At 53.8% G+C, this 21381-nt stretch overlaps 6 protein-coding genes across 6 annotated transcripts; 3 read left to right on the forward strand and 3 right to left on the reverse strand.

Annotated features, from left to right (window-relative positions):
• Positions 1–1822: 1822 nt before the first annotated feature.
• NCS54_01071700 (MFS domain-containing protein) lies at positions 1823–3576 on the reverse strand (the record flags this gene model as incomplete). The annotated part of the gene is made up of 2 exons (XM_053156017.1): positions 1823–3376; positions 3430–3576. 2 exons carry the CDS (start codon positions 3574–3576, stop codon positions 1823–1825), a joined length of 1701 nt encoding a protein of 566 aa, XP_053011992.1.
• Positions 3577–10314: 6738 nt separating this feature from the next.
• On the forward strand, positions 10315–12378 carry NCS54_01071800 (Hypothetical protein; the record flags this gene model as incomplete). The annotated part of the gene is made up of 1 exon (XM_053156018.1): positions 10315–12378. One exon carries the CDS (start codon positions 10315–10317, stop codon positions 12376–12378), a length of 2064 nt encoding a protein of 687 aa, XP_053011993.1.
• Positions 12379–13352: 974 nt separating this feature from the next.
• Positions 13353–14138, reverse strand: NCS54_01071900 (Protein HRI1; the record flags this gene model as incomplete). Its single annotated transcript, XM_053156019.1, has 2 exons — positions 13353–13933; positions 13982–14138. 2 exons carry the CDS (start codon positions 14136–14138, stop codon positions 13353–13355), a joined length of 738 nt encoding a protein of 245 aa, XP_053011994.1.
• Positions 14139–15248: 1110 nt separating this feature from the next.
• On the reverse strand, positions 15249–16587 carry NCS54_01072000 (Hypothetical protein; the record flags this gene model as incomplete). Its single annotated transcript, XM_053156020.1, has 5 exons — positions 15249–15305; positions 15362–15469; positions 15523–16158; positions 16212–16451; positions 16510–16587. The coding sequence occupies 5 exons, from the start codon at positions 16585–16587 to the stop codon at positions 15249–15251; spliced, it is 1119 nt and encodes a 372-aa protein (XP_053011995.1).
• Positions 16588–18337: 1750 nt separating this feature from the next.
• NCS54_01072100 (Amb-all domain-containing protein) lies at positions 18338–19771 on the forward strand (the record flags this gene model as incomplete). Its single annotated transcript, XM_053156021.1, has 3 exons — positions 18338–18992; positions 19045–19648; positions 19705–19771. The coding sequence occupies 3 exons, from the start codon at positions 18338–18340 to the stop codon at positions 19769–19771; spliced, it is 1326 nt and encodes a 441-aa protein (XP_053011996.1).
• A 419-nt stretch (positions 19772–20190) lies between these two features.
• NCS54_01072200 (Hypothetical protein) lies at positions 20191–21207 on the forward strand (the record flags this gene model as incomplete). The annotated part of the gene is made up of 2 exons (XM_053156022.1): positions 20191–20337; positions 20386–21207. The coding sequence occupies 2 exons, from the start codon at positions 20191–20193 to the stop codon at positions 21205–21207; spliced, it is 969 nt and encodes a 322-aa protein (XP_053011997.1).
• Positions 21208–21381: the final 174 nt, after the last annotated feature.

Below are 21381 nucleotides of genomic sequence, written 5' to 3' on the forward strand. Positions count from 1 at the left end.
AAGAGTGTGGATGTGAGGTGAGGTATCCATCCATCGCAAACTCTACAACTAAGTTGATGCGCCTGCACCTGAGGATGCAACTTATCCAAGCCAAATCTCTGCTGATGCCTTTTACTGGCCGAATTGCCCAACTCTATCGTCTCATCAAAAATTATCAACTGGAAGGTGTTGAGAGGCCTGCACGCCCTGAAGTCATCGACACCTTCGAGACCTCGCAAAGGCCGGGGTCTGGCTCCTCCACTTGCACTTCGATCGGTGCGACTCATCAGAGGCACTAGAAACGTCCCCTTCTCCACACCTTCGATCCTCTTCCCCAGTGACCAATGGCGCAAAAAAGAAAGGAAAATGAAGGGAAAGCAAAATTTTTCTCTGCGGTCTTTTGTTTCGGATCAGAATGAGACTCTAAGTAAGTTAGTTATCTCTCTGGTCGGATATTCCCTCACCTTCTCTTCCGTAGGATGAGTACTGCATCTGTTATCTGCGCTGCGACGCGACGCTACGCTACGTTCCCTCTATCCGTTATCTTGGTCGTCATTATCGTCATTGGGTCTGATCGCTGCTCCCCCGGATTTCTTGGCCCGCCACATGGCTCCTACTCACCAGTCAACCCGTCGATTTCTTGCTCCAATGGATAGCAACGCGATAATCAACAAGCCGCCTCTTCTGAGCATAGTCACCGTCGCGGTCCCCTCGCCCTGAACTGGATACCCACCATCTCGTCATCTCAGCGTCTGCCCTGCTTTTTCCCTGGCGGCAGCTCGACGCCATCGCCGACGCCAGACCCAACGGAAAGGAAGCCCACTCGTGCATCGCCCAGAGACCCTGGCCATCTGCCTCGTGCGCGAATTCCCATAGGCTTGGTTGATGCTTTAGTGCTGTTCCCGACGGTCTCTACCCGCTCCGCTTTCTCCACGACAAGAGCCGGAGCTACTCCGTCTTCCGCTCCAGCACAAAGCGATGACGCTCGAGATCTGCATCCGGCAAGGTTTTGCGCTCTGTGCGACAGGTGGGATTGGTCCCTGGTGATGCAAGACAAGGCACAGCCGTCTTGGCTCGACAGAGATTGAGCTTGAGCGGCTTCTGTCAGCCGAGCCACAGCCTGCAATCCAACTTGGCAACGACTGCGGTGGACCGTGACTTGCTGGAGTTGAAAACGCTGGACCCAAGCGTCCTGTCTGACATTAACCGTTGACAAGGGCACCATGATCAGTCTCCATAAACACCCAACGGTCAAGCCCTGGTTCGCCGCCACCTCTGGGCAACGCAACAGCTTGAATCAACTCTTGACTCCTCCTCGCCTCATTTGCCAGCCACTGTTGCACAAATCTCAAGTGGCGGCAGCCTCAAGACCACGTTTCCCATGCCAGGCCATGCCATTCCCGTAACCACCCTTGCTCGAGACAAGGGGGCTGTACATAATTTCATGCAGGGGCATTGCGGTCCCTTTCGTCGCAACTTTAATGTGCCAGACCTCAAAACCAAAACCGCCCCTTTTGCCTTTTGCCTTGGCCTCGGCGGATGGCCTTTTTGGTGTAGCCGTGGCAGGGCTGTCCCTACGCTGCATCCGGCTTTTACCTCTCCAACATCCGGGACGCCGGATTTGTTTCTACCGCAATCCCTGTAGAACCACTTGAAGCTTCCATGGCAAGGAACATGGTGCTTCTCTCGGTATTATTGACCAGCCTCATCGATATTGGGGTCTTGTCTATTTGTCGCGCATCCTTGACTGGACCCTTCTTCCGAGATTCTCTTGTTATTCAGCCTCAGACTGCATATCGATTTTGCCTGGCAACTATTGACAGGGCCCCGTTACACCCAAGTGTCAGATCCATTCAGGGTATCTGTTCCCAGCCTTAGCATCGTCCTTATTACCGTCCCCGTCATTAAAACCCCTGCCCGGTCCATCTACCGACCCATTCTTGAACTGCCGGAATTCTACTGCTTCAAACATCTTGAGCTCATGCTCACACTCCGGCTCCACCTCAGTCTCCGACTCTTCCGCCAGGCGTTCATCTCTCCTCGGCTGTTCGAGCTTCTGTCGCTCCTCCAACGTGAGGTCACTCTTTGCGGATCCAATCTTGAGGAATGGGAGGAACAGCAGGGGAACTGATGCCACACCGAATGCCATCCAGAAGGCCACCTTGTAACTCTGCCTGAGCCCAAGGTGAGCTGTCTGTCCCACCGCAATGTCTGCGATGCCGAGGAAGAAGCTGATGCCTAAGAAGAGGATACTGTTGATCAATGCCCCGGCCAATCCTTGCCTGTGACTTGGCATATTTGTTGTCAGAAAGATATTGCTGACTGTAAAGGTTATATCGATACCCATGGTACAGCACACCATAGATGGAAACACCCATGCCCAATAGTTTGGGTTCTCGGGCATAAGAGCGAACAGCAGCATACTCGTTGCATTGGCTAGACACGAGATGAACAGCAGAAGTCTGCCAGGAAGGAAATGCAGAGTGAATCCGCCCACGGTGCCGATGAGTAACCCACCGGCGAACAAAGGGATGTACCAGATGGCTGTCGTAAGCGGCGACTTGTGGAGCACCAGCTCTATGTAAAAGCTGGAGTAGAACAGGAAGATTCCGAAGGTGCCGAAACTCATGAACAACGCTACAGTCAGGCGCTTCATGCACTTTGGTGCGAAGAGGTCAGCCGGCAGGAGAGGATGCCTGGCCTTGTGCGTCTCAACATACCATGCCACAACCAAGAGGATAACGCCGAGAACCAAGGTCACGATGATATGCGGAGTAGCCCAGCCATTCCGGGCGTGTGAGCTGTCGGTGAGTGCATAGACAATTAGAAGCAGCCCCGGCACAATTGTGGTGACTCCCCACCAGTCCATCGACATGTCGGTCCGCTTTCGGTTGTAGTCAAAGGGCACGGCGAGCAGCGAGATTACAGTGACGACTGCAAAGATGATGGTGCCGATCCAAAAGTACCACCGCCAGGTCAAGAACTCCGCGGAAAGCCCTCCGATTAGGATGCCGAGGAAGAAGCCAAGCGGCGCAAAGGCTCCATATAGGGCGAATATGAGGTTTTTGCGTGGGCCGGGACGATAGATCTTGCCCATTAGCATTACGCCGCCTGGCAGGTATGCAGCTGGACCAAGGCCCTGCAAGGCACGGCAAAAGATGAGCATGATGTAGTTCTTGCTGAAGCCCGCAATGAGAGCCCATATGAAGAACCATAGTAGTCCGCCGTTGAAGACAAGATAACCGCCGTACATATCGCCGAGCCGGCCCATTGGGAGGAGCATTGCTCCTGTGACGAGGGAGAAGACGCTCGAAGGCCATGTCTGAGAGGCCTGGGGGATGTCGAGCTCTTTGGCCAGAGGAGGGAGAATGACATGGAAGCCACTGACGAAGAATTCCTGGTGTCTGGTTAGAGTCTGATGGAAGCTCTGAGGGGTGAGGTTAGACTTACAGCTAATAGCATAGAACAGAAGACGGATATACCAAAGCCTAGCTCAGCCCAGATCGACTTGAACACGTCTGGTCGTTGACGGCCGAGTTTCTCGACATCGACGGCAGGCTCGTGTTGACGATTAATGCTCTCTTCGTCTGTGGCCATGGTCTCTCACAGAACAGAGTATAGAATATGGTGTTGAGATTGTCTACTCAAGGCTATGCCTGTCTCAGAATGAAGCTCGCAACAATCGAAGGCACCGATAGAGAGAGGCTCGTCCATCCTTTGTACCCATCCCGCAACTCCCCCCTCCTCAGCTGCATCTTGGTCAATGCCCAAGCCAGGTCCTCAGGAACAAAGCCTCCCAGCAATGATTCCTGGCTTCCCCTCGCGAGGTGTGGATGGAATTGCCTCCTTTGGGTTAGCGAGGAGACGGGGCTGACAAACACAATAGTTAACGATGCGCCTCTCGACTCGATTATGACGACCGTTGGGCTGAGGGCTTAGTAAGGTTGTTGGTTGAACATGACGCCCTTGTGGGAAGGGGAGAGATTAAAATGACGACCGGGCAGCGAGGGAGATACGATTATGACGACCGGGTTGGAATCACTGCATGGTTATGATGACCGAGGGGGGATTGTAGAATAGTTATGACGACCGAAAGGGATGATTTGAGAGGGGTGATTACCAATTGCTTTTGAGGAGAAACTCGGATTGATCAGCATTGAGGGTCGGTTGGAGAGTTGCACAGCGAAAGCAGATGAGTTACTCAGCTCTCTTTGGTCGCTATCGGTAGTGTTGATCTTGCTTTAGGGCAGCTCGAAACTGGCTTTGTAACTCAACCGACTCTGTCCACGCTGATTGAGCATCTCGCCAAGCTACTAGTTGCTTCCGGATCCTTTACTCAAAGCTTGGATCACTTGACCGGAAGTCTTGCCGCAGCTGAAAGTCCATTGCCAAGGTAATAAGGTCTTGTCGACGTTCGGAGAAGTTGAAGTTGTTGTAGTCACACTCAGTTGCCGTCGAGGGTGTAGGGTGGCTGAAGCATGAGGATCTTGGGCCCTCCAGAAGCTTCGGTCAGGCTCAAAATCCGGGGAATACGGCGTCGTATCTGGGCCTCGTTGATTGTAAACTAAACTCCCTGGCCATGGCCAGCGAGATGCGGTGAGGGTCTTTTCGTGCTGCGATGTGATTGACAAGTGTCAGCTTGTCCGTCTGCTAGAACGCAGCAACACACGATGTTGGAACATTCACAAGCCAACACATATCTTTTTGTAAACTCTCCTATCTACGTGTAAAGCTCGAGTAAATGGCGCGTGAGGCGTACATGAGGTAACCTTGAGCCATCGTCGCACTCAAAAACTCGAGGACATACTGTGTAGCACGCCTCGTGTTCTGAAGCAAGCCATGGAATAAGGTTGCACTCTGTAACGGGCAGCCTTTAGATAAAACTCCGATAGCGGCGCTGACTGGACGATATTACTCAGTCGTACTGAATGTCTATCTATGGCTAGCTTGGTGATGCCTTGACATAGTATGTTCGAATCAACAGGTAATGTATTGACATAGCCACTACGTCTAGGGAGAGACTCGACTGTGGCTAAATGGCTTGGAACTGTGCCTCTTCTCGACATACAAAAGACGTTTGCCAAGAAATGAGCTTTGCAGGCAGTCCCGTCACTTGATCTGGAACATCGTATGTTTGCTCGGTCAGGTATCGTCATCTCGATCCAAAATCTTGGTCACGGCAGTCATCAGCCGTTTACTTTCAATCTCGACGCTAATCTTGACGCCAGAGGAGATGAAGATCCAAAATACTGCACTCCAGTCAAGCGAAGCATGTGGAAGGGATGTCTACGAGATCCTCACGATGTCGCCGTTCTTCCGCCATCGGCCACCCGCATTCGACGATGGCTTCCAAGAGTCAAGCGGGGGGAGCTACTCATGGTGACGACGTAGAAAAGTACAGTAACACACTCGCGATAGAGTTACAAGCCCGACGCCGTGTCAGGACCCTGCAGTACGACTACGCTGAGAAGATTCACGGGGCCAGTTCTCGACTCGTGCCTTTTCGACAGTGTAGATCTCGACTCGTTGAGAGGGGACGGACTGACGTCGTGTGTGTTTTCCCCGTGAGACGGACCCTTGGCTCTCCGCGCCCGCGATCTGCAGCTTGGGAGAAGACGGTTGGCTGGGGAGGAGAGACATGCATTCCAGAAGGTCTGATGGAGGGGGATTTTCCTGCTCCGATCGGCCATCGGGATGAGGAGGGGCACCGAACCCGCCCGTCAGCCAAGACGATGGGCGTTGGTATTGTCCTTGTCCGTGGGCTTGAAGGGGGGGTTAGAGTTCAGTCCGGCTGCCGCGGGCGCCACACCGGGAAACACATGGCTTGTGGAGTGCCGTGCACGGCGATCGTTGAGGACGAGCGGGATGGGGGAGGGGAAGATGGTGCCAAGTTGAGATTGTTCTCAGCTGGGGAGGGAGAGAAAGAGATTCGACATATGAAACATTAAGATGGCATCTGGGTTACACAAAGGCTGTTGGCCTATGACCGTTGCTGTGGTAGAATGTCACGGCGAGACCATCTGGGCTAGATCTCGTTCTATTGCTGCACAAAGAACACTGATGGGTTAGTGTTCTAGAGTCAGCTCGATTCAAGACATGCCGGCAGGAGGGGGAGATTGCAACCCCAGAAAATCAGAGCAATGGGCACAATAAGGTTTCAGCGAGGTTACCAGTCAAAGGGAGCGGTGTGTGAAAAGTAACACCACCATCTGGACATGTATGTTTTCGCTTGAGCATCGCGCTTATATCCCCCAACCAGGGGGGCTAGGGGAGGGGCTGATTTCTTCCGGTGCTGGGAAAAGCAGGCTCGCATGGAGAATGGCCCACGTGTATCCTCTTTGAAGCGCAGGGATATCGGACGAAGCTTTCAATAACGTGAGGCAGGAAAAAGAAGGTGAGAGTACATAGGAAGAAGTCAAGGGGTGGACGACGCGGCCATCACCTGAGGGGGCCGACGGCGCCAGACAGCCGGCCACGGGTTTGGGAGCGCTTCACCGATTCGACAAGCGACGGGAGATGCTGACAAGGAGGACGAGACGGGGCTTAGAAAATGTCAGGAGAGTTGAGGATGGCGATGGGCTCAGATATAGAGCCGTGCACCGGGGTTTGACAGCTAAGCGTATCTTGGCTATATCGTGATGGGTGAGAAAAAAGGTGGATGTAGTCAGATATTGATAGAGAAGGGGGGGTCCGCAAGGGGAGGGGGTCTCGTGCTTTGATGGCCTCGAAAAAAGTAAGTAGGGTATCATTCCGGGGGATTTACTCGGCAGCTAGACGCTTCGCATGCAGGCTTTGGTCGTGTTCCCAGCGGAGACGGCAAACGGCAGCTCTGGATGGGATGGTGAGTGAGACAAGGGGAGGATGCATCTGGGACTGGAACATGGCAGATGCGGTGAGTGTGGGGGGTTTAGAGCAAGGGATGGATGTTGTGGACATGAAACTCCGCGAGAAACAAGGTCCCATTGTCGGCGGCAGGTGGTTAGGAACGACGATAACGACTTGTTTTTGTTTGCTTGCGAGGAAAGGAAGTAGGTCTCACCTGGAGGGGGAGGTAAAAGTGGCTGAATGCAACGGTTCGACTGTGGTTGCGGGAGAGTCACTGCCATTGGCTCGGTCTCCTCGCAGGTTTGTGCTCAGATGTTTTCTCGTTGTCGCTCTCTCTCCTCCCTCTCGGGGAGCCGCCCGCCGGTAGATGCTGGCTGGCTGGATGTGGGTGTGACGACATGGGAGATGTGTGGATGGGATATGTAAAGATGGGATGCATTGCGTGGGGGGTTAATGCATAATGGTTGATTGACCTTGGAGATACTGATGCCTTGAGGATTTGTCCATGGCTTGGAAGTTGACTGCTTGTAGGAATACAAATTGTCGGGGACGGCATGTTATAAAACGAGCGCGTTATATCGTTACGTGAGTAGTCAGTGTGCTCAAAAGGCAACTCGCAAGAGTCGATAGTAGACTTGCCCTCTCCGTTGTATCTCAAGTAGAGTTCCATCCTCTCAAGGGATTGACGCGGGTGAGCCTTGTGTAACCCACGACAAGCCCAACGGTGGTCGTACAGGATGCGCATCTCTATCAGCAACAGCAGATCGCAGCGAGAAAAAAAGAGATAAAGGGACCCTTGAGGCTCTTGATTACGTGCTTCCCGAGAGGGTGTGAAGCATTGGATGGAACCTGACGCCGCATAGATAGCTATGGGTAGGACGTGGGTTGGAGGAAAAAATAAGACGGCAGCACTTATACAGAGGCATTAGTATATGTTCCTTGAAGGATACTTTGGAAAAGTATAATACTATGTGATAAATCATGTATAGAAGACTTCTAGCGTACCACCCTTTCTTGTGCTATTTTGCTACTCTTTCTACATATTCTATAGACTTATAGTTCATCAACGTCCCAGCAATCAACAAGTATTCGAGGCCCTCTGCCATTATGGTGTCTGATCTATTATTTCATGACCCGCGTGGGAGGGTAGCAGCACAGCACATGCCGTGCAGCCTCAAAAGCTCGCATCTGCTGCCGTGCTTATTCTTGGATAGCCTCACGTTTCGCCACAATGGTGACGATGTGCCGGCCCTACTACAGGGTCACATTCTGGAGAGCCGCAGCCGCATTGGGCCCTTCCACGGCCTACCCGTAGCTTGGTAGCGCAATCGGGCAGTCTCCCGCTCAAAGTCTCCCCCTTTTTTTCTTTTTCACTCTCAAAGTTTCATGACTTCTTGTGCAGGCTAAAGAAAAGTGTCGGTGAAGGCGCAACTGCAGGAACATCACGGCGGAAACACCCTAGTAGCGGGTCCTTACAGGCTCGTAGCCGCACCGGGCGACACGGCTTCGGGGGCCGGGGGCGGACGCGGAAGCGGGTGGCGAGCTTTCTGCTGCAGCTCAGAGGAGTCCGCTGCTGCTCGTTTCGAGTATGTGTGCTCGTGTGTGCTCTTAGGGGAAGGTCCAAGACCGATAGTGTCCTGTATTCCTGGAGTGAGGCCTTGCGGCGCCTTCAGGGTCTCCCAGGCCTCCCCTACAGGGCCACAAACAGGAGAGATCAAAGCGCGGACATCGCCCACCGGTGGGAGGAGGGCATCACATGGCAGCCGGCCGAGTAATGGATGGCTCTTGGTTTCACCGCGGCGCCGGGCGTAGTAGGTGTGTGTGTGAGTGTGTGCGTTTAGGCAAAAAACAACACCATCGGCCCTGTCGCCAGCAATGTCGGTATCATACAGGGTCAATGGCGAACGGCTCGTACCTCGTGAAAGCTTCATTAAACGTCTCTGACGACTGGAATTGTTGGACATGGGCTGCCGAGGACTCGTGCTAGGTTGTGTCGCTGACGTTGCTCAGTCTCAGAGATTTATGGAATTGTTCATTCGAGGTGGCTTTTCTGGTGAAGAGGTAGCTGGCATGTGCGAGTATGAGGCTCTGCGACTGTGAGGCCTGAGTCATCCGCCCATATTCGCCAAGATGGAATGATCTCAGGACAGTGCGATGTCTGGATATACTTGATCGCACTGCCCCTATACCCCTTGGTTCAATCTCCCCATGTTAATGAAACCCCACCATCATGGTGGCAGGGCCCAGAGACACCCCCACCAATTCCTCATGTCTCTGACGGTGACGACCTGGACAGAATGGATAGGACACCGGTTTCGGCGTGGGCGTTCTTTGGTAGGTGCAGGAAAAAACACCAAACCCCATGGGCAGCACGGCAACCCGCACATCGTCAAGTTTCCGCCAGATGACGATCCAATGCCATACGTAGATGAGTGACGATGCCGTGTCCCCAAATTCTTGAACCGTCCCCTGGCAATGGGGCCATGGGCATCATCATGGTCGCCACCCGGTCCCCTAGATCCCCGAGCTGGGCTGCTAAGCTCCCCTCCTCGGGTATGACAAGGACCCTTGCGTTCCAGGGGCTTGACTCTGTCGGGAACAGGTGTCCGGCTGGCTGGCCTCTCTTGTCTCTGGGTGATATGGCCGCGACTCGGCCGTATCCGACATCAGAGAACTGGGCAGCTGGACAAGGACGGTTGAGAAAACGGGCTTGGGATGGCTTGGAGGCAGGCGATGACTGTGGCGGTACCTTTTTTGGGCCGCCTCCAATTCAGTTCGTATGAAGAATCTGACGCTACTGTGGCCTGGCATAGCACCGCGGGCACCGCAGAGCACAGCACACACAGCGCTGGAGGGAGTCCGGATTGCCGGTGGGGGTGTCGTTCTGTGCGAATCGTTGTCCGTGGATTTGATTGAAATGTGAACTTGTGACCGCCGGCGCCGGGCGATGGATGTTTTGCTCATCAAGTACCTGGACTACCGCAAACGAACTATTCTGGTACCTGTTGCCCCAGTCCAGTCCAGTCCATCCCAGTCCGTCCATCCCGTCCACGCCTGTCTCTCTCTCTCTCTTGGTTGCGTTGCGTTGCGTTGCGTCCGCCCCGCCCGCCTTGTTATCCCCCATCCCATATCTCGTCTACTAAATAAGCCCAAAATCCAAGTTCGCGCACTCCGCTCTGAGATCGCTTTTCCAACGTTTCTTGTGTCATTGTCGTCACTTGCAAATTCTGAACCATTCATCACATCGTCGGTTCTACATCTACTAGACACACATACTTTTACACTCTTCATTGCCTTTACCTGTTGTTATTTTCCCCTGCGTGCCGCTCCCTGCGCTCATCGCCTCTGTATTTTTGTCTACCCCTCCGCCAAACAGCACGCACCGCACGCACAGCACAAGCCAAGGCAAGGTTCGCGCAGAAGCGCACACACAGGCCAACCTCGAGAAGCCAGTCACGAGCCATCCCGCCCTCGCCGACCCCTTCGCTCGTTTCGTTTCCTCCTTCCATCATGGCAGCGCCAGATAAACCAAGGCGACGGTTTGCCCCCGAGCCCATTGAGACCACCTTTGAGACGTTCCGGAGCAAGACGGGAAAGCAGAAGCAGGTTTTGAGCAGCCAAAAGAACAACCACAACGATCAGTACCAGCCCAAGACACCGCCCTGCACCATGGGCCCCAACCCAGAGCCCACCCCCGAGGCTTCACCTCGCTCGCCCTCACCCGTTCCCCAGGAGTTGCGCCCGAAGCGACGCTTCGCTCCTCAGTTGATCGAGACCTCGCGCAGGAGTCGCCGGGTCGGAGACACCGGTCCTGCCACGAAACCCACCGACAAGACCGACATCACCCCTTACACCAGGAACATCTACACCGCTACAAAGCACCGTGGGAGGCGGCGAGGTGACGGCCGTGACGATGAGGAGTCTCCCGTCGTCAACGGCGCCCGGCGCCGCGAGTCGGAGGATGAGAATGTCATGTCGTATCTGCTAGAGCTTGCCGCCAAGGAGGCTGAGCGCCAGATGCAGGAGGCTGCCCTCGCTGCCTTTCCCAACAGCCACCAACGTGAAGGCAACGTTGACCACTTCTACTTCCGTGAGAGTTCTGGTAGCGACAACTCCCCAGAAAGTACATCACCCGTCCACCACGGTCACCATGGCCAACCCATTGGAGCTCACCACAATGTGCGGCGGCAGTCGTCCGATGCGAACCTGTCCTGGTGGCATAAGCACATGCAAGAGCACGCCGAGCAGGTCCTCCAGGAGCAGAAGCATGACGACCCCATGGTTCTGGACGAGCCCGAGCACAAGCCGGGCGAGATGGCCACGCTCGCCGAGGAGCCCCACGAGGACCACACGGCGCGCAAGCCAGGTGAGGACACGGTGATGCGGACAGACACGGCCGACCTCGACAAGATGGACCTAACCGCCCCTCCGGATCCGATGTGGACCACGTCAAACAACCAGCACGCGCCCCCCGCCGGCAGGAAGAGGTCATCGCCCGGCGCTCCAGGCCCCATTGGGGAGACGTACATGCCACTGCTCCAGACAGATTCTTATCTGACGGCCGAGCAGACTAATAAGGCCGCCTCCCCGGCACCTGCGCCATCCCGGCACATTGGTGAATCTCCGATGCCCTACATCCCCTCGGCGCCGTCCGGCAGATCTGATGTGCCATACGCCAAACCCTCCCAGATCCCCCCAGACACCGGCGGCTTTCGCAACTCGGGTCGAGGCTTTGGACGCCCATTCGGAGGCTTCGGTCACAGGTCGCCAGCTCCCCCGTTCCAGAAGAGGCGCCAGGCGGTATCTCCACCCATGCTGGGCAAGGATCTCGTCTTTCGGAGGTGTCCGTCGCCCAAGCAGACCAAGCTGGAGCCAGACCACCCATTCGCAGAGCGCCATGCCGAGGAGAAGTACCGGGATCTTTCGGGAGAGAAGGGTCTCTGGCGAGGATACTGCTTCAGATCCGAATCGAATGATGCCTACTTGGTGCCAGCAGACCTGCATGCCCCACCCATGCTCACAACCCCCAAGCCGCCGGCTACTCCCGGCACCGCCTCGCATATCAGCTCTCCAAGCTTTACGGACGAGCCCGCCGCTATCAACGGTGCTAACGGTCTATTCAACGGCCAGACCAACGGCACCAAGGAGCACCGCACCCGGGCCGGCAACCCCAAGGGCCTACACATGCTCCATGGCATCGATGAGCGGCTTCAGCAGGAAAAGGCCCACGCCGAGCTTGAGGAGAAGATTGCCCAGGAGTTTGACGATGGCTTCGTCACCCAGGTGTACAACTATCTGTCACTAGGATACCCCGCCATGGCACGGGCCTTTGATGAGGAGTTGTCCCGTATCAGTCTTATGAGCATTGATGATCTCGAGGGAGATGACGACCAACAGCTTGCCAAGGGCCACCTGGTCGAGGCCGACGACGGCACGCCCCGAGAGAAGAGATGCCCTCGATGGCGAGCCCTTCGGTCTTATATCAAGGAGTGGGCCAGACAGCACCCCAACCTCGACAGCATGGATCCTGTGGGGTGGGGAGTCCGGGAACGACGGGGCAGCTGGGCTGTCTGAGCTGCACGTTTTCTTCCAGAACCTTTTACTTTTATGCGGTTATACTCTGTTCGCATACGCCACGTTTTATTTACGAAGCACGAGGTCTTTCTCAGAAGAGTTGATTGGAGTGTTTACTTATTTACTATTTTGGGCCTGAGTTTCTATCAACCATCGGCGGGCGTTTTTACTCTGCAAGAGTCTGCTATAAACGCAGCACCTGCAACTGTTATTTTTGAGCAAGAAGCAGCATCCATGGAGGGTACATATGGAAAGCCCCCAAGAGCACGTTTTGTGTGTTCGAGTTGTGTGTTTTTATGACCGAGGGGGAGGAAGGGCGAAAAAGAGCGAGAGAGGGGGAAGATAAAGCTTTGGTACTGTTTGAGTTACTGCTACAAGGCGGGTAGATGATTAGACCACAAGCGAAATACTGTTTTCGTAGATGAAACATCAAAAGATGATGAAAGGAATCAGGGGAGGAAGGGAGGGATGAAAGTGTGCGAGTGGTGTTCGCACATAAATGTACATGAATGAATGGTTGAGTGTGAGAGATGATGATCCAGCTCTTGGTGGGCTTTTTGCTCCGATGGGAGTGGAATACATGACATCCGGTCCGGGCCGGACTGAGAAGACACTTTTTTTTCCTGACATGGTTGTTGTGTGTGTGATGTGAAGTTGATCTAATATTACCTAGAGTGCGTCGGAATTCATCCAGCCCGTTGGTCACGCAGTTACTGCCAAGTCTTTATCACTTTGCTCACCTTGATGGCCTCTATCTCAAGGCCCATCGACTGTCCACGAACCGATCTCAAGTTTCGAGTATGTAGCTGTAAAGTTGATTCGTTATCTTCACGGAGGGCAGCGCTTGAAGCCCATGGGGCTGGCCATCAGGATCACTTTGCCCACTCATGTCATCAACCCTCCCGACAGCCTCTTCACATGAAGCGTGAAGTTGATTCGTGAGCCCGGTATAACAGCATATCTCATCCATAGAGTTACAGCTTCGAGGGGGTATCGCGTCTCCCGCTCTCTTCAACAACCATCCACGGCTTTCCTCCTACATCGACAACATCGCCCTCGCTCAAATTCTCGCCCTTCAAGATCTTCTCACACGGCAGCCCAATCTCTCCAATCTTCACTGTCCTCTTCCACCCCTCATCCCACTCCCACCTTTCCAGCGCAACGTCATCCCCAACCCTCACAAAACCCTGCATATGCCTCCCCAGCCTCACGACCGAGCCCCTCGTGCGGTGCTCATCGTCATGCAGCTGGACCACCAGAATCCTCACACCGCCCTCACCGGGGACGGCGGTGGGGTCGACATCGTGCCAGAGCTCCTCGTACTCGCCTTCGACGCCCGTGTCGGGGTTGAGCATGGAGCCCTTTTCGAGGGTGAGGTCGTTGGGCTGGGGGTACATGAAGCCCGCGTCGGGGAAGAGCTCTGGTGTCAAGGTGCGGGATGAGATCCACTGGTGGAAGGCTGAGTAGGATGTCAGCTTGCCAGTTGAGTCGGGGCGTTTGGTCGAGATTGAGATGCCGGCGATTCCCCATTCTAGGCGGGATAAGGGTAGAGGGTCTGGAGCTTGTTAATTGAGTGATATCAAATGGAAAAAGAGGTGATTACCATGTTGACCAGTCCAGGACCCTTGGTGGCCTTCCGGTAGGTAGATACGCAGGTCAACAAAGTGCCGCCCGGGAGAGGTGAGGACGAGAGTGGAAGTCGGCTCGCTAGCCTCCTCAGGGACCCAGCGGATCCATTTGCGTACCGAGATGCTGCCCATCTTGAATCAATTCAAAGGTCACGGTTGAGGAGCTGTAGATGTGTGAATAGAGTTGCAGCCGGGTTCTTATGCACAGATGGGGAGTGGATCTTGGGAGGCGGAGGCACGCGGGGCCGAAGATGGGGTTGACGAGCCGAAAGGCGTCGAATCCACTGAGGAAAATGCACTTGCTTGGTAATTCAATTGTTGTTATATAGTATTGAGGCTAGTGTCAAGAGATGAGACATATGCTATCTAATTACGTAGGTAATCAATATTGTACTTCAGTTGGAAGAGGGTGTGCAATCACCCTGTGTTGGTGTCTGTCTACATTGTAAGAGAATCAATTATACCAACAATGATCCAAATTATACCCGACAGTATCAGAGATGTGACTAGGACCAAGGTGCTGGGCGCAACGTATGCTTTGTATCGTAACAACCCCAAGGCACAGAGGATGCAGGATAGCAGCATGCACCTCATTTCGGGGGTATCTTCATCTTCTCCATGAACAACTCGAACCAATACCAAGCGAATTCCAGACAGAGGCAAACGCCAAGATTCCCCATTAGCTCCCAAGAAGAAAATTTTTTCCACAATGGTAGGGGTAACAACACATGCGATAACTAGAAGAAGAATGATAATAAAGGGAAACAATGCGGGCCATGGCCGTCGCATGTCTTGGAAAGCCACGGCGAGAATGAGAAGGGTAAAACCACATGCAAGTATTCCATAGGCCATAAAAATGCTTATACCGGTGGTGACATAGACGCTGCTATCGTCTTTCGTTGGAGCCCGGATAAACTCGTTGATTGTGATGGCCATGAAGGCGCTGAAGACGGTGTTGTGGACCGTCCTTTTAAATAAGACTGCTTCGATTCAAGTGCGGGATCCAGAGCATGCAGTGCATCCAGTGGAACTGCAGCGGTGGATTTAAAAAAAACGGAAAAGGCTCCAAGTTTGAAGTATGGCTCTGCGATGCCAGGTAATTCGTCGCCAACAAAAAAGACTCCGACTTCAATGTAGGCTACCACGGCTAGGAGGAACGCACCACGGTATGCAATCGTGTCGAAGAAACGATGATCCATGTCAACTTGCGTGTTATCCTGAGTTTCTTCCCTCTCCAGCTGATCAAGTATCGCCGAAGCTATCGGACTCGGCTTGCGGCGTCCCTTTCTGGTTGACGTTCTGAAGGGTAAGAAATGTTCAAGTATTGCTGCCAGCGGAGCCACGACCAGTAGCACGGGCAAGACCTGCCCAAAAGTCCACTCATCTTCCTCTTTAGGTCCTAGCCGCCTCGTTTTAAAATACCGCCTCGTAGCCCACAGAGCTGAAAGGGTCAACCAGTAGACCTGCGCAATAGCAACGTTAGAAGGAGGATGTGACGTTTGGAGAGGGGGCATACCTCTGCGAGGAAAGACGTGACAAGGCTTGTATGCATGCTGAACAAATGAAATATTCCGGCCATGAATGAGTTTAAAGAATGAACAAAGAACCACATAAGGGAACTCCGGAGATCCTGGGGGGCGCATGGTTCCATATTTGTCACTTTTTCCTGGAACTCCATCTCGGAGTTGTGTAGTCGATCTGCAACCCGTCGAAGTCCGCCTTCAAAAGCTCTTGACATTTTCGCCAGACGGATGAAGAAGCCATACGCAAGTAGAATAAGCGTCTTCATCATGGATTCGAATGCCACTGATTTAGTGTTCATCTTCTCGCCGAAGTAACAAACAGCAAAGTCCGAGGGGTCGTTGGTGCCATCGTCATCCCAGCTAAAGTAGCCTGCGAGACCAACGGCCACTGCCAAAAAGACCAGCACGATGAACATTAAAGTGACGCGCCAGAACCTTGGGCCAGGGTGATTTGATAAGTGATTTCGAAGGAATGACAGAGCCGCGAGGTGCGTCAAGGAAGACAGCCACACCAGGTAGACTGTCAACTGCCAGTGGTAACTCTGCAGTCCACAGCTCAACGCGATGTAGCCGCTGATCATGACCGCTAATCCAGTAAATATCTGGATGTCTGCATACATGATGACGCACTGGAGTTTGTTTGTAAACATGGACGTAGACAGAGCAGGTTTGGGGTTGCTACCTTGTTCAGTGCGGACTCCAGCTGGCTGGACCGAAGCCACTCAGAGTATTGCAAGCCCCTAAGACCCGGCAGCTTGCGAACAGCATCCATAAATACGTAATCAGCGACATTGGGATACTGACAAGATGTTTTCTTGCCTGGCTGCCGAAAGGGGTCGAGTTTGGGGTTGTAAGCCACCAGATAATAGCCGATGAGCAATAGCACAACCATCCACGCGGTAGCGAAGAAGGCTGTTGTGACCTAATTGAGAAGCGTTAGTTTAAATGTGGTACCTTTCCAATATGAGAGGGTTTCATACCCCTATGCCTGAAATGTCGCCATACGCACTGATCTCTGTAGGATGTGCGGAGCAGTTGTATTTGCAAGTATCTGGCATTGCGGTTTGTACAAAGATAGACACATGAAGTGATGAGATATTTACAAGAGGGATGCGAAGGGAAGAGAAAGGAGGAGGGAGGAGAAGGACAAAATGTTCATGGTTGCCACCTGCTGAAATCAGGCTGGCGGTTAACTAACTCGCCATGAATGGCCAGAAGTCACAAGCAGGCTGCGGCTTGCAGTTGGGCTTGGACACTGTGATATGATAGGTTACATCAAGACATTGAACAATGAGTGAATCCACGCACGCATTTCTTTTTCTTGTGCCGAGTACTATGGTAAATGGTTGCTATGGAAGATGAGCAGGCAGGGCAGTTCTGGGACACGACCAAGCTCTTGTCAAGGAATTAGACATACTTGGCGACATCCATCCGACTTTATCGACTCTGAAAACGATAAAACCATGATTTAAATGCAACGACACTTTACGGCGTCTCTCATAGTTTGAAATGTTCAGGGTAAGCTCTCATCAGTCTTGCCAAGGTCGACATTGTCACCCAACTCCTAGAGCCTCCCTGGGAAAACTTCAATAAAAACACTCTACGCCTATTTTGAAAACATATCAAGACGACAGATATTGTGCCGCAACTAGTTGTCTCGAAGTCGCACCCCGTTATGCCCATATTGGGCCCTCGTTATTAATGTTGCCATTCTTGTGAATCCACGGCTTCGTTATGGGAGACTCTCGAAGTGCCAATCGCTGCATTTAACCTCAAGTACCCTCTAAGAACTATAATAACACTTTAGCCCATGCTGGGCACTTGTCACGTTGAGAGACTTAGCAGCGCTGAGATGGTCGAGGCGAATTGCGCGAGTGTATTCCGGACGCGCCTCTGGTTGGCAACTTCCGTGTGCCACTCCAGACACTTGTAACTCAACGTGAGTTCACTCTAACCTCGCCCGATATAACTCGACCTTGCCAAACAATTAAAGACGGGTTTAAGGGGGAAATGCCATCTGATACTTGTACCGAAAGTGGAAAGCCGCTGCAGGTGAGCCAAACAGTTAAATTCCCCCCCTCTGGCGGGTCGGGCCTGAGTGAGAATCCCGACACTCCGACACCCCGATGGACCGAGATCGACGACGCTACAGTCTAAGAAACCTCAAAGTTTTGTTTCAATGGTCTAATTCTGCTAGCCTCGCGGGACTACAATTCTAAATGTTTTGACAAGACCGTTATGACTGATGGGTTGGACGCCACGAAGCCGGACACGACTGCGCGCGTTCGACGGCGGTGACTCCTTGAACCTGACTTATTGGCTTCGCCAAACTCCTATCCATTAAGCTTAACAAGAAAGTTTCCACCTCAAAAAACTCGCCTGTTTGGTCATGAAACACTGGCGAACTCGCTTACTGCCCGTCCAAGCGCCAAGCTGTCTGAAGTCTCGTGGCATGTTTCCACGGACATGGGTTTGAAACGTGCAAATGGGTCTTCAGCCTTGACGACGGGCCTCTACAAAGACTCGGAGCCGAGTGCCCAGGCGGAGATTCTGTCGTCCGCCAAACGGAGCTTTCGAGGTTGACACGTCTTGGTGGCCCTGGTTAATTAAATCGAAGGTTATCGGATGACGACGCGGGAGTCGTGGGATGGGCTTTAAAACAACGTCGGTTCCTCGCTGGGAGTGACATCTTTTGAAGTTTCAGTAATTCACTTTCGTTCAGTAATCCCTTCCTTTCGTTACTCTTTTTTCATTCATTCATTCTTTTGCTCATCCATAAACGGCCGTGCCGTCTCCAGTTAAACAACAATGAAGTCTTACGCCCTTCTTTCTCTCCTCCCGGCCGTCCTGGCCTGCGCCAACCCCAAGACCAACGAGTGCGCCAAGGCCGTTGCCGCCAACGGCTCGTCTTTCTGCTCTTCTGTGAGCGAGACCGCCGAGCTCCCCTCGTGGGCTTCTGCCTGCAGCAAGAAAAACCTGGCCAAGGAGTGTGGGTGCCAGTTTGCCGCCGGCGGCGACTCTGCTCCCGCTCCCGCCTCCGAGGCTGCTGAGGAGCCTGTCCAGACTCAGGCCCCTGCTGCTACTACACTTGCTACTGTTGTTGCTCCCTCGGCTGTTGCTTCTAGCGCTCCTGTTGAGGAGGAGCCTGTTGAGGTTCCCGCCTCTTCCGCTGCTGGAAACTCTCCTGCTACTTCTGCTGCTGCTTCGCAGCCTTCCTCCCCCGCTGGTGGTGAGGTTACTGAGGGTGGTAGCTGCGGTGCTGCCGCTGTCGATGAGCTCGTTGGCTACGGTGATGGAACTACTGGTGGTGGCAGCGGAGAGGGTGTCACTGTCACTTCTTGCGCAGACCTCACCTCGGCTGTTGCCAACGGCGGTGTCATCAAGATTGATGGCCAGCTGTCTGGCTGCGACATCATCCGCCTTGAGGGCGACACCACCATCCTCGGTGTTGGCTCCGGCTCCGGTAAGCAGACCACGAATCCATCATGTCATACATCGCTAACACATCTCACCAGGTCTCGTCGGTGGCGGTTTCCGCATGAAGGACGTGTCCAACGTCATCCTCCGCAACCTCAAGATGAGCAACCCTCCCGAGGGCAAGGATCTGATCGACATTGAGAGCTCCACCTACGTCTGGGTTGACCACTGCGACCTCTCGGCCGAGGGCATCACCGGCGACAAGGACCACTATGACGGTCTCTGCGACGCCAAGCGCGGCTCCGACTTCATCACCATCAGCTGGACCAAGTTCTCCGACCACTGGAAGGCCAGCCTGATCGGCCACAGCGACAACGCCGGTGCTGATGACACTGGCAAGCTCCACGTCACCTACCACCACAACTACTGGTCCAACATCAACTCGCGAGCTCCCTCTGTGCGCTTCGGTACCGCCCACATCTACAGCAGCTGCTACGAGGACGTCCCCACCTCTGGTGTCAACTCCCGCATGGGCGCCCAGGTGCTCGTTGAGCAGAACTCGTTCAACAACGTCCAGCGCGCCATCGTCACCAACCTCGACAGCAAGGAGGAGGGTTTCGCCTCCAACAAGAACAACATCTTTACCAATAGCGACACCCAGATCACCCAGGAGAAGGAGTTTACTCCTCCCTACAGCTACACGTGAGTCCAAGAAGTATCCCCGTGAAGTTGAGACATGACGCTGACTGTAATGGTAGCACCGACCCTGCCAGCTGCATTTGCGAGCTCGTCAAGGCCAAGGCCGGTACTGGAGTCGTCGCTTAGATGATGAGACGAGGGAATCAAGAAAAGGGCAGTTCCCGCCCGGTCAAGGATTGATGAAGGGACGATCATCGACAGATGACATTATTCTGGACACTTATTTAGGCCGTTTGAGCCCATGTACATATTACTGTTAAATAGTGGACTGCTCAATGCTAATGCCAGGTTGACCCTGCACTCAATTGTCTCTGTTTTATTCGGCCGAATAGGTGAGGGGGGAATTTAATGGTGATTCCCCCTTGGTAGATTTCGCGAGGGTTGGTGTCCCAAGGGAGATGTGCCGATTCGTTTGGAACATCAAGGGATCCATCACACCCTTTGGCTCGATATGTCTCGGATAATAATACTCGACAAGGGCGTCTCCATCAATTAAGAAGAAGCATGTCGCCCATCTATTTGGCTCGTCAGATAGGTATGTCAAGATGGAAGTTCAAGACTGGCAAGCGAGCAGACTCAGAATCAGGAATAGTCGTTACCTTCAGAACGGCAATGTGAAGCCATGGCCTTGGAGTATTCAGGTTCAAATACTCGGCGCAGAGGGAAGCGGACGACACAGTCTTCTGGATAGGGTAAGCAACGACTCTTCAGCATAAAGTCAGCTCTAATCAATTTGTTAGATATGTCTCGACGAGTTCATACCCAACGACGACCCCTTCACAGAACGCGACAGCGCCTGCAAGCAAACCCACCTCCGAGGCCTCGCCTGCAACGTCTGGTTCGAGACGCCCATGTCCCTCACATCCCACGGCGACGGCTTCGCCCTCTCCAAGCAGGAGCTCTTCTACTGGCTCACCCGCGGCATGCGCGACTGCGACGCCCTCATACTAGCCTACGACCTCACAGACCCCAGCAGCTTCCGGGAGCTATGCGAGTTTTGCGCCCGCTGCGAGCTCGAGGGCGTTGGGGTGGCGCCTGGGTCTAGTCTGCCGTGTCTTGTTGTTGGCGCAAAGGCGGACTTGCCGAATCAGGAACATGTTCATGATGGGGAGAGGTTGGCTAAGCGTCTGGGAGGTCGCTTCGTCACTTGCTCCTCGCGAACGGGCGAGGGCTTCCCGGAGCTGATGGAGGCGGCGATTGGACCGGTGGTGGATGCAAGGACGGCGCTTATACAGGAGAGTGAGGATATGTTGGGCCAGGCAATACGGGCGTTGTTGGCATGGGCGGGAGAAACGAGGACGGGCCTGAGAAAACGACTGAGCAAGAGGAAAAGAACATCAGAGCTTCGACGGCCAGTGTCACGACCGAGATGCACGGGAGCACCTCCACGATGGACAATGAGGAGCTTGATCTCCCTACCTCTATGCCAGAGCCTGCAAGGCATGAGCAGCTTTGACTCGGAGAACAGCGAAGGTTCGCTCCTGGTCCCGTGTCCGCCGGAGTGGCAGCTCTCGGTGGACCTGGTCGAGCCGGCCGCGACAGACTGGGCGCCGAGGTTCTAAACCGGTAGAGTTCGGTGCAAACTCCGGTACAAAACAGCGGGGCCGCGCCGAAGAACCGGGCACGGCCCGAAACCGGTCCGACGACATGTGCTCAAGACACAAAAAGAGGTTTCCTGCCTGATTCATTCATCATTTACAATTACTTCATGATCAACCTTTTCCCCCCACGCCGGA

This window comes from Fusarium falciforme, chromosome 8 (assembly GCF_026873545.1).
Source record: "Fusarium falciforme chromosome 8, complete sequence".
Classification (NCBI taxonomy): domain Eukaryota; kingdom Fungi; phylum Ascomycota; class Sordariomycetes; order Hypocreales; family Nectriaceae; genus Fusarium; species Fusarium falciforme.